The sequence below is a fragment of the Primulina tabacum genome, chromosome 5 (genome assembly GCF_025594145.1).
Source record: "Primulina tabacum isolate GXHZ01 chromosome 5, ASM2559414v2, whole genome shotgun sequence".
NCBI lineage: Eukaryota > Viridiplantae > Streptophyta > Magnoliopsida > Lamiales > Gesneriaceae > Primulina > Primulina tabacum.
This window is the reverse complement of record NC_134554.1, coordinates 40,507,920-40,520,389: the sequence shown is the minus strand read 5'-3', so window position 1 is coordinate 40,520,389 and position 12,470 is coordinate 40,507,920. Positions and strand designations below refer to the sequence as shown.

Here is a 12,470-nt window from a genome sequence, read left to right as displayed (position 1 = left end):
GTCTCATCACTGTTGTGTGCCTTAATTGTTTTAAGAATTTGAATTTTTGTCTAAATTAATATTCCACCTTTTTTAGTTTGGATTTCTCGCTTTAGTTAATTTATTTTAGTTGTTTAATTTAGTTTTAACTAATTTATCTCATCTCATTTGATTACCCAAAATTAAGAAAAATAATTAATATTCTAGTATTTGAACGTTGATCTATGTGAGTATGATACTCGGACTTATCATTTAATCACTATTACTTGACCTAATCCGTCTGCTAGATTTATTCTGAACCAAAATCACCGTTCAATGGTTTTCTTAGTTCATTACAATCGACAATCAACTTGTTTCTGATCTTTGTATGACGGTGAACTCATGTTTTGACTTCTTTTGGAGAGTAAATTGTATAAAATTATTATTAGTTAGCAATCAGTAATATTAGTTACTCAAGGCAAATAAGTGAAATGACAATAGAACTAGTGAAGTAAATATTATATTATTTTCTTTTTTTAGATTTTCTATTTCTTACAACCACTGCTAGTCAAAGACCAGCAGATAGGATAGCAGCACCATTATTTCAATTATAATTTAAATTTAAAAAAATTAGAATCCTCGATCTCTATGCCATGTTGCATACATTGATGTTCGTCATATGCTACATAATAGGTAACTTGAAAATGTTTGGCTGTATCAAGAAATAAATGGAAGAAACTAGCTCCTTTCTAGTCCCCTGGAAGCTCGTCTTTTCTTCCCGAAAACGTTCAACGTTATGACATATAACTCCTCGCCTCTCCAGTAATCTCTGCAATAACATTTACCACTTGAAAATCGTGAAATCGAGTATTATCCGAACGATGACCTTTTTGTTCAGCATCTTGGATATGAACTTTGTAGCAGTATGCCATGATCTGTACATACTCTGAGATTCTTGACCACCCGAATTGACGTTCCTTGAGGACTACCAACAACGCCTAATGCTATCGCAAGATGTTCACTGTGTACAAACAATGCGTCTTTTCACTCCTCATCAACATCATACAGCTCCTAACTTGAGTCTGGAACATGGTCTCCGAGTTCTGTCTGCTCCAGAAGATCTTGCAGTGCCATGTTCATCTGTTTATCATTTGAGAGGCTTCCATCTCCTGACACAAAAAAATGCATCGATTTCTCGACTTCAATCCAGCTGCAAGCTGGCATCTTTTTCATCCCCTTTTTTCTCATTTTAGTTCTCAACTTCATCGCATCTTTCCATCTCCCAGCAGAAACATAGACATGAGACAGGAGAAGGTATGGCGTGTTATCTTTAGGATCAATTATAAACATTTCTTTTGCAATCTTTTCAGCCAGTTCAACGTTCTTCCGTACTCGACATGCAGACAGCAACGTGGACCAAATACCACTAGTTGGTGCAACATGCATGCTAGATATGAACTCATAAGCTTCATCCAGTCTACCCATTCGACCAAGAAGGTCTGCTACGGCAGCATAGTGCTCCAGGCATGGATAAATTGCATAATTTTGAGTCATACTCCTAAAATAATTCAAAGATTTATCGACCAATCCAGCATGGCTACAGGCGGTCAGAACAGCCAGGAAAGATCGAGGATTGGGCTTCACCCCCTCTATTTCCATCTTCTCAAACAACAAAATTGCATCTTGGGCGTGACCATGCACTGCATATGCCATTATCATAGAAGTACATGAAATTGCATCATGAAATTCCATTTTATCAAAAATCCACTGAGCAATCCTTATGTTACCACATTTTGAGTACATGTGCACGAGGGAGCTAGCTACATAGATATTATTATCAAACCAATGCCTAATAATGTATCCATGAAGCTGTTTACCCAAACAGAGCATAGTCAATTGGGAACATATTGGCACAATGCTTGAAAATGTGAAAGCCACAGGTTTGATATTAGCCATCAACATCTCCCTCAGCAATTCTAAACCTTTATCAAACCAGCCATTGTCCACACACGCGGCTATCATCGTGTTCCAAGAAACCTTATCCTTCTCAGGCAATGATCTAAAAATCTTATATGAATCTTCCACCCGTGAACTATTTGCATACATATCGACCAAACCACTTCCAATAAATACATCTTTATCAAAACCATGCCTAATGGCATATCCATGAACCTCTTTTCCGTTCATGGACTCCTGACGATATGCGAGTATCGAAAGCACACTAGACAAAGTGAAAGAATCTGGCTTCAGATTCCCTATTGCCATCTCTCTAATTGTCATAAGAGCTTCCTCATACATTCCATTTTGAACGTATCCTCCAAGAACTGTGTTCCATGACACCAAATCTCTAATTGGCATCATTTCAAAAACTTTAGTCACGCTATCCTGGGGCAAAGTCCCCTTCTTTCTCTCTTTCAAACCATCGAGGATTTCTGTCTCTCCACCACAAGGATTCAACTTATTCTTCACGCTACTATCGAAATACTCTATCTGATCAACATCAAACACTTGCCCTCCAAAATCTTGACCTGTCTCATGTGAGCCATCGCTAATCATATGATCACTACTACTACTTTCAATGACAATGGCTAAACACGACTCAGAATCTTGAATAAATTCATGTGAATTTCGTAACTTCTTGATAATCTTTTCAAATCCACATGTTCTGTTTGTCTCAGAAACACCATCCAAAACATTTTTACCATCCAAAGACTCCAACTTTGCATACATGTTCATCAACGCATTCCCAGTGAAAAGGTCAGATTCCAACCCAAGCTGTACAATGCATCCATGCACAGCCTCACCAAGCTTTAAGTCCCTCAAATGGGCACAAGTCTTCAGCACAGAAGGGAACACATTTCTACCAGGGTTCTTCCCCAAAACCATCATTTTCTTGAAAAAAGTTAAAGATTCCACAAAATGACCGGTGGAAGCACAGCACTTAATGATGGATTTCCAGGCCTTGGTCGGTGGCGATCGAAGGCCTTTGAAAAGTGACAGGGAGTCTTGCAAGAGGCTAAAATTAGAGTAAATGGACAGAATGATAGTAGTAAATTCAAAAAAAGGAACACCTCTCCCTTTAAACTTAATTATCTGGGCATGCAGTTGCTTGGCTTGGGAGCTTGTTTTGATAGATGCAGGATCATTCATCAAGGTCTTGACGGTTTGCACAGGACTTCTCATGGGTGTAAATGTAAGCATGTTAAGAAAAAGCTAAAGGTGTTCGCTAAAATGCCGACCTGAAAAATCTCCCTAACCTTAAACCACCGTAAGTGCTTCCATTGTTACTAGCATACAGCAGCAGCTACGATGGGTTCGAACGAAAAGAATCCAAATCAGAATTGAAATTCGAAATTGGGTTTTTGGTTTCGATTTCAAAACCAGAACCGAAATGCATCACTTGTTAGTTTTTCTTGAGAAACATGAGCGTACTTCAATTGTGATTTCATATACATAAACAAATTCATTTTTATAAAAAAAAATTCTTTTTAATAGAAATTCAGATATTCATAATATTTGGTTATATAATTGCCAAATAATGAAATAATTAACTTTCATTTGAATCTAAGAGAAAAAAATTGGTTCGTAGCGTTATTTACAACTATTATTATGAGATTTAACAATTATATAACAAGATTTTGTATTCGATGTATAATAAAATTTTGACAAATTAATTTTTATATTGTATAAATTGATGTACAAATTTTAATGTACTTGCAACATCATCCTTGAACCGTAAATGAAATCGTTTTCTAACAGAATCAAACATGTATACAAGCAATTTGGTTAAAATCAGATCTTTCATTTTAATTAAATAGTTGGTAAAAAGATTTACGCTATGTATGGTTCCTTAAAAAATAGAATTTGGATTAAATTAAAATTGAATTGTAAAATTCCATCAATTATTTGATTTTTAAAAAATGGGGGTCAATTTGGAATTTTAATAATTATTAAAGTAAATCATATGATCTTTTTAAATTAATAAATCTTGTTAATTATATAAAATATGAAAACTCTCTCGCGAAGTAGATTTTAGGATTAGACTTAATATTTAATTTACTCCAATTTAATCTTTTCCTCCGCCAGGATAACCTAAAACCTAAACAACACAGTTCCGTAAAAAGTGCTCTTTTTTCTTGTTAAACCCCGTAGAGATCGCTTCTTCCATCCAGAAACAATAGATTGAAATAATCGGGCGAAGAAAATCAAAAGGGCGGACAAGAGATTCGGTTTCGCCGTTTGCTGGTAATCTTTTTTTCTCTTTTTCTCTTTTTTCTTTTTATTCACGTTGATGTGTGATTATGGAATGGGTCCCGCGTGGTTCCTGAAGCAGATTTTGGGAGATGTATATTTATTTTAACCAGGAAATTCTTCCTGTGAACTCAATATTTGATGTTACGGGGCGTAATCGAAGCTTCCTGCTACTTCATTCAGTGTGTATCTATACTATATTATTAAGCTTGAGAGGATAGAGTAATTACGTTAGAGCAAATCAAAATATTTAATTTCACAATTACACTTCTAATCATACTGAAAACTTCCTTCACTCCATATTTTAAGTTGAAAAAAATCTAAACAAAAAATCGAACATCTCTTCTGAATTGAAAATAATTTAATAATATTTGATCATTTAAAAATAATAATAACATATGCAACGGTTGTACATATTTTAATAGTCTCGTATTAATTCTGAGTGCACATGTCTCAATCAGATTGTATTGCGGAACAAGGTTAATTTTTGTTAATTGTGGTATGGGCAATGGTGCTTTTTTACCTTATTTGTTTTCCTGGTGCTGACAATTGAATTGTTGATGATGCTTGTTTCTATGTGTTACTTAGTGCTTAACAAAGACCTGCAAATGGTTGGACATTGGCTCCCTATCACTCAATTTACCTTTTTAACTGCTACTAATTAGTGGACTTTTTGTATTAATTTCGATTTTTGTCAATTCCTGGCAGCAAATCTTTACCAGGCCATTTTTATTTTGTTTACATGCAGAATAGTTGAAGCATAGTTGTGCACGATCTAGGTGGCTGGGATTTGTGAGGTCTCGAGTGCTTCAATTGAATTAGCTTCCTCACCTGTTAGAATGGATGCTCAGATATCTTGTGAAATCAACGTACAAGAAATACAACATAAACAGGTAACTCATCTTTTACCGCGGAGATATTTGATGTATCAAAGCTTCTCTCTCTGCTTGTTCTCCATTAGTTTCTCGCAGAAGCTTCTTTTAAAGAATGTTTAAAATTGAGCATAGTTGCTCTAGTTTGTTCAATGTCCTGGCATTTGAAAGATGCTCATTTTACTTTCCCTGCATAGCTTGATTGAAATATCGTGTCCCTGTCTGTTATAGTTGGAGGCTAGGCTGAGAGGCCACCTGACCGAAGCTAAAGATACAACCGTGTTTTACATCAGAAGTGCTAGTAGTGTCATAACATTGTATATGTGTTCCGTTAGTTTTCTTTAGGTTATTTGTCGACACACTAGACTAGATTCTTTCCATTTTCTGTTCAGAAATGAATAGAAGATTCTATTTGAATGTGCAGATTCTTTCTCCCTGAAGATGTTTGTGGTAAGCACCAATTGTTTTGAAAGGCATGGTAATCATATAAATTACTTTCACAAAATCAAGAAATTGCTTGAATTCACGGAATCATCATGAAGTGATGGATATAAATGTTACCGTGTTCACAAATTATTCACAGAAACAGAAAATTAGATATGGAGATTTAGGAATAAAATAACCAGGCGGCCAGATTCCACACGCTTAGTGCTATATAAAATAAAGGGAATTCTGGTTAGACATTAGCATATTAATAAAGAGTGGTCACCCAAAACAATTTAAAGATTTAAAACGTAAGGAATCTGACTCAAGTAGTTGGATTAAGTTGATATCAAGAGGAAAACACTTGACAATATGATACTGTTAAGGGGAAGATATCCAAATTATCAAGTAGCAAAAAGAAAAGCGATTAGAGGCTAATTTGTTGTCTGATCTTTGCTTGTCAGGTCTTGGCAGAGAAGAATAATCCATCTACTGTTCATGATAGAAATGATTGCAAGCTGATCCGGAATATTTGCATTCTTGCGCATGTTGATCATGGCAAGACTACGCTTGCAGATCATTTAATCGCATCTTATGGTGGTGGCCTGCTCCATCCAAAGCAGGCTGGTAAGCTTAGATTCATGGATTACTTGGATGAGGAACAGCGGCGTGCAATAACTATGAAGAGCTCGTCCATTGCCCTTCAGTTCAAAGAGTATACCATCAATTTAATAGATTCACCAGGTCACATGGATTTCTGTTGTGAAGTTTCTACAGCAGCTAGGTTGAGTGATGGTGCATTGGTTCTAGTGGATGCTGTGGAGGGTGTTCATATTCAAACTCACGCTGTGTTGCGTCAAACATGGATTGAGAAACTGACACCATGTTTAGTTCTGAATAAAGTCGATCGGTTGATATGTGAGTTGAGGTTGAGCCCTATGGAGGCATACAATAGGTTGTTGAGAATCATACATGAGGTTAATGGGATAGTCAGTGCTTACAAGTCAGAAAAGTATTTATCAGATGTGGATTCTATTTTGTCTCTTGTTTCATCTGGTGATGCAGGTGACGATAATTGTGAGCTTATTGAGAATGATGAGGAGGATACTTTTCAACCTCAGAAAGGAAATGTTGTCTTTGCATGTGCTCTTGATGGGTGGGGATTTGGAATAATTGATTTTGCAGAGTTCTATGCTTCTAAGCTTGGGGCAAGCTCAGCTGCATTGCAAAGAGCATTATGGGGACCTCATTATTTCAATGCTAAAACTAAGATGATTGTGGGCAAGAAGGGAATCAGCAGTGGTTCGAAAACTAGGCCCATGTTTGTTCAATTTATATTGGAGCCACTTTGGCAAGTTTATCAGAGTACTTTGGAAGCAAGCGGAGATAGAGGGGTTCTTGACAAGGTAATCAAATCTTTCAATCTATCTATACCTTCACGTGAACTTCAAAATAAGGATCCTAAAGCTGTGCTTCAAGCTGTCATGAGGCGTTGGCTTCCATTGTCGGATACAATCTTGTCAATGGTGGCCAAATACATTCCAGATCCCCGTGCTGCACAGTCTCTTCGAATATCAAGATTGCTACCTAAAAGAGATGGCTTGGATGATGGAGATATCTCAGGTGCCCTTACCGAGGCAGAATTTGTGAGGAAATCTGTTGAGAGTTGTGATTCTGGCCCTTATGCACCGTCTGTTGCATTTGTTTCTAAGATGTTTGCTGTTCCCTTGAAGATGCTCCCACGAGAAGAAATTGTAGATAATTCTTTAGATGATGGAGATTCAGGAGAGTGCTTTCTTGCATTTGCAAGGGTCTTCAGTGGGGTTCTGTTTGCGGGACAGAGGGTTTTTGTGCTTTCAGCATTATATGATCCACTGAAGGTGGAATCAAATCAGAAGCATGTCCAGGTAGCTGAGTTGCAATCTTTGTATCTAATGATGGGTCAAGGACTGAGACCAGTAGCATCCGCTAAGGCAGGAAATATTGTTGCTATTCGAGGGCTTGGGCAGTATATATTGAAAAGTGCTACTCTTTCATCTACTATCAATTCCTGGCCTTTCTCTAGCATGGTTTTCCAGGTTTCACCTACACTTAAAGTCGCAATCGAGCCATCTGATCCTGCTGAAATGGGAGCTCTGATGAAAGGGCTGCGGCTCTTAAACCGTGCAGATCCTTTTGTCGAGATTTCTGTTTCTGCTACAGGGGAGCACGTTCTTGCTGCTGCTGGAGAAGTTCATCTAGAGAGGTGTATTAACGATCTGAAGGAAAGATTTGCAAAGGTGAGTTTGGAAGTATCTCCTCCACTCGTATCATATAAAGAGACAATTGAGGGTGGGATGACTATTCCTCTGGAGAATCTGAAGTTACTGAGTGGGAGCTCTGACTATGTTGAGAGGACAACACCGAATGGTAGGTGTGTTGTACGAGTGCAGGTCATGAAACTTCCAGCTACTCTTACCAAGCTTCTAGATGAAGTATCAGAATCACTGGGAGATATAATTGGAGGTAAATCTAGACATGTGAATGACTTGGAAGGTTTGAGGTGTAGTATTGTGGAAAAAGCGAATCTAAGTGAGGCCATCAAGAAAAGGATGACAGAGGCTGTGGAGAGTGATTTCTTATCTGGAACTTCTGAGATAGAGAAGGATCAGGTTGAGAGATGCAGAATATATTGGAAAAACTTTTTTAAAAGGATCTGGGCTTTGGGACATAGACATATTGGTCCTAACATTCTCCTTACTCCAGTGAGAGAAAATTATACAGAGGGTTCTGTTCTTATCAGGGGCTCCCCTTATGTTTCTGAAAGATTAGGTTTTCTAGATGCACGTGACTGCAATGATGCATCTAGAGAATCACCATTTTTAATGGATGGAATGTTGTTAAAAGAAGCTGAGAGTTTAGAGAGCAGTGTATTGTCTGGATTTCAGTTAGCCACTTCCGCTGGTCCTTTGTGCGATGAACCTATGTGGGGTTTGGCTTTTATTATTGAGACTTACATATCTCCCATGGAAAAACAGTCTAACAAGAATAATTCTTCTCTACATCAACCGGAGCATTATGGCATTTCCACAGGACAAGTTATGAGCACAGTCAAGGACGCTTGCAGAGCAGCTGTTCTCCAGAGGAAGCCTAGGCTTGTTGAAGCTATGTACTTTTGTGAATTGAACACCCCGACTGAATATTTGGGACCAATGTATGCAGTACTTGCTCGAAGACGAGCTCAAGTCATCAAGGAGGAAATGCAAGAAGGTTCCCCTTTATTCACTGTACATGCATATGTGCCAGTCGCAGAAAGTTTTGGATTTCCTGATGAGCTAAGAAGATGGACTTCTGGAGCATCAAGTGCTCTACTTGTTCTAAGCCATTGGGAAACACTTTCAGAGGATCCTTTTTTTGTACCCAAAACGGAAGAGGAACTCGAAGAATTTGGAGATGGTTCCAGTGTCCTGCAGAATACAGCCAGGAAGCTCATTGATGCCGTTAGGCGACGGAAGGGTCTTCCGGTGGAGGACAAAGTTGTTCAGCATGCAACCAAACAACGGACATTGGCTCGTAAAGTATAGAAGATAGAATGCCATATGAAGCATCGCCTTTATAACAACTGTAAGGCTGTTCATCAAAATCACTTTATATATATGGTTCTCTTATAGAAACTAAATCATGTGGTACTCTGTATTTTGTCAAGTATTCTTGTTGACGCATCATTTTTGTATCAATATTCACGTATTTTTAATTTTTTATCCTTTAAGAATGCTTGTTGTTTTTGAGGGGAAATAATTATGATTGAGGAAACGCAGATTATTGATTGATTACTAGCCTCTGATTTTTGTTTATGTGATCCCTTTTTTTCTCCATCGTGATTGCAGTGGAATTTCAGTAAAAGAGGTATGATAAAGTCCAATCTGTCTTATGAACATTGAAAATTTTAGTACATGCTATTCTGGAAATACGTAAAATGCCTCAGAAACATCTAGGTTATCAGCAGCTTATTTTTATTCCTTACATTTTTCTCGCATTTGGCTTGTGAGGCTCAGTTTAATAGAGTACCTTGTTCAGTTCTGAGAATTGTGCTGGGTAATCATTCAACAAATTAGTGTTGACATATATATTTTACATGTATTAATATACGGCATTAAGATAAATATTTACAAGTTTCATATTCATCTCATTCTCTATCTGGAATTTCACATCATTGTTGATACGTCCTTCTTTTTCGCCCTAATTGTGCTATACTTTTGCATGTATAAATATTTTGCATCAAAATAAACAACATACTATCTGCAAGTTTAATGTTCATCTTATTCTGTAGTTTCTATTCATTTTTGAGTTGTCAATCTTTTTTTCCCTAATCCATACTCGCTTGTCTTGCCTGCATCCTGGCTCAGTGTATTTAGCTATTTTCTTGTTGTTTTGGAAAAAATTTCTTATTGGATCTTGACGATATGTATGAACAGCCTCAGCTAAGTTGATGACCCAATGAATAAAAATCTCGCAGTGAGTAGTAAGTACATCAGGTGCCCCAAGTTTCATCCTTCATTATGATGTTAACTTTGGGAACTTTTGTCGCTTTCTTTTACAGAATTTCAGTTAATTTGCATATGTTACCATCGGTGGTTGCACCCCTCAATTTCAAAGCTTTTCAGTCTCTTTTTTCAGATCCATATTCTGTTTAGACATGTTGAAAAGGCGAATCTTGCTACACATTAATTGGTTGGATAGACGAGAATGTTTTTGACTAACATAGTGCTTACTTGGTGAATGTGACTATATAATGAAGAATTCTGTCATGAGGGATACACATGTTGCCTTACATTGCAAATGGAATCCTTAACTACTTGTCTCGTGATTTAGTACTTCTTTTTGGTCCAAATATTCATACCAAGCATCGACTCTTACAGAGGAGGAAGTTCAAAAACATCAAAGGCTGGACACTTTTTTGTCTTTCTAGAAATCAAATGATATCCGAATAGATATGAAGTGTAGCAGTTGCGTACCACATGTTTTTTAGAAGTCAAACCAATTAGTGAAGTGCTCCCACCTGTGCAATCATACAGTTTCAGTCAGCTGACTTTGAAGGTACCCTTCTGTGTGTTTAGTGCGTCTGCAACTTTCCTGTGATTTGATGTTTGTATTTCATGTTAAACTCCATATAAGTATAGCATATTTTATGACAAACTCCGAGAAATATGGTATCCTATTTAGAATTCATTTACCAAGTTTCAATACATTGTAATGCTTTTTGGGTGCCAAACGTCATACACCAACAGTAGATTCCACCTTTCACAACTCTTTGAGAATAACTCAACTTTGGCTGGTATTTTAGGGGTCTTTTATGCTTTGATATTTCTAGCACTTCATCAATGTCTGCACTTTGCACTTTTTTTTCCAAGCAACCAAATTTTGTTTAAGCTGCAAAAATACATATTGAGATCAACATTGAAGACTAAATAAAGGCCACTCACGAACTATGATTAATCTGCTTGGCGGGAGTTCACATTCCAGTGATATACAGCTAGAGGACGAATAGGCTGGGGGGTCCTTCTAGTTGTAGATGGAGTTGAAATAAACTATGTTCTATGGATTGATGAGAAGATATATTGTGTATGCAATACATAGAAGGGTGTGCAAAAGGCTGAGAGGGCTGTTTCAGATTATTTCATGCTACACCTGGGTCAAATGCTATTAGTCATTGTATCACCAAGCAGTATGGAAAGAATGTTTGGTGGAGTCACAAAGTGATTGATATATATTACGGATTTGATAATCGGGACTTGCATCGATGTTTTAAATAAAATTTCTTATTGTATTCGTTGTTCGAGTTCTGCGGGTATTGTTAAATTTTCTTGTGTATTTGTAGGTTGATTGAAAGCATGAAAATGGTAAAAAGATGACAAAAGGCCAACAAATCAAGTGCCACGTCTAACAAAAGGGAAAGACACGGGAAAAAAGAATTTTGACTGCTTGGCATGGAAAAAAAATTACTTATCAGAGACGCCTGCAGATCAAGCATGAATCTGTGGGATCCTGAATCAAGGCTAGGTGGGGAAGCCACGACTCTGGACTATTGTCCGTGTCAAGGACAACACGTAATTAGTTTTTGAAAGAAACAAGCGCCAACTCGTGCTGCGTCTGTGCAATGTCTATGTCTACGTCGACCTTCCTTAGTTACAATTCACGACATGAGCACTTACAAGCATTTTTCGAAATAGTTTGAAGGAGGAACATTGAATTTATTTTGAGGGTAAATTTTTGTTGGATATTTTGAGGTTAAAGCAGCTATGTAAGTTGATTTCTGAGAGGTCTGTGTGACAATGTTGAAATCTTATTGCTCTCTTTTGAAGTTATTATGTTTTCGACTAATCTTTCTATTGATTTGTCTTGAATTAATAAAGTTGATTCATTTGGACATAGTTCATGTACCGAACAAGTATTCCTTATAATCGAATTCCTTTGTTTGTTGCAATCTATTATTTGGTATTTAATTTGTGTATAAAGAATCTGATAAATTATTTGCACAAGTTATTTAATTTCAGATCAAAATTTGCTTCAAAAATATCAAATAATAAAATTTATCAGTATTAAAATTAGTCAATAATCGTTTTTATGAGACGAGTTAATTTTATTTGACAAATTTTCGATTTAATCCGACCATAAAAAATATAATTTTTATTAAAAAATATTACTTTTCACTTAAATAAATAGCATAACGTCACAAACCTTGGTTACAAACTGACAATGCATATGAGAATATTTAATCGATGAGTAAGTCTCTTGTGAGACGGTCTCACGAATCTTTATTTGTAAGACGGGTCAACCCTACCGATATTCACAATAAAAAGTAATATTCTTAACATAAAAAGTAATACTCTTTCATGGATGATCCAAATAAGAGATCCGTCTCACAAAATACGATCTGTGAGACCGTCTCACACAAGTTTTTGTCTTAGCTTTATATTTTGAAAATAA

The 12,470-nt window shown here is 36.7% G+C and overlaps 2 protein-coding genes across 5 annotated transcripts; one reads left to right on the top strand and one right to left on the bottom strand.

The window, feature by feature from the left end:
- Window positions 1–547: 547 nt before the first annotated feature.
- LOC142547678 (putative pentatricopeptide repeat-containing protein At3g23330) lies at window positions 548–3,384 on the bottom strand. Its single transcript, XM_075656070.1, is given in 4 exon segments — window positions 548–815; window positions 818–835; window positions 838–889; window positions 892–3,384. Coding segments are annotated over 4 exon segments (2,457 nt in total). The 5' UTR covers window positions 3,160–3,384; the 3' UTR covers window positions 548–696.
- Window positions 3,385–4,021: 637 nt separating this feature from the next.
- LOC142547677 (uncharacterized) lies at window positions 4,022–11,989 on the top strand. 4 transcript variants are annotated; one of them, XR_012820713.1, is made up of 5 exons: window positions 4,023–4,203; window positions 4,958–5,102; window positions 5,969–9,107; window positions 10,403–10,580; window positions 11,362–11,989. XR_012820713.1 is itself a non-coding variant. In XM_075656069.1 (4 exons), exons 2-3 carry the CDS (start codon window positions 5,049–5,051, stop codon window positions 9,065–9,067), a joined length of 3,153 nt encoding a protein of 1,050 aa, XP_075512184.1. In that variant the 5' UTR covers window positions 4,022–4,203; window positions 4,958–5,048; the 3' UTR covers window positions 9,068–9,107; window positions 11,362–11,989. The 4 variants fall into 4 exon arrangements, 2 of the variants coding, with proteins under 2 accessions (XP_075512184.1, XP_075512183.1); XR_012820714.1 differs by lacking the exon at window positions 4,023–4,203 and adding an exon at window positions 5,506–5,531 and having other exon boundaries at window positions 4,959–5,102; XM_075656069.1 differs by lacking the exon at window positions 10,403–10,580 and having other exon boundaries at window positions 4,022–4,203.
- The last annotated feature ends 481 nt before the right edge of the window (window positions 11,990–12,470 follow it).

What these genes read in the sequence shown, in the direction of transcription:
- LOC142547677 (XM_075656069.1), top strand. Translation starts at nt 5,049, where the DNA reads ATGGATGCTCAGATATCTTGTGAAATCAACGTACAAGAAATACAACAT. An exon ending in AAGAAATACAACATAAACAG is followed by an intron (nt 5,103 to 5,968) that starts GTAACTCATCTT and finishes TTTGCTTGTCAG; the next exon opens with GTCTTGGCAGAGAAGAATAA.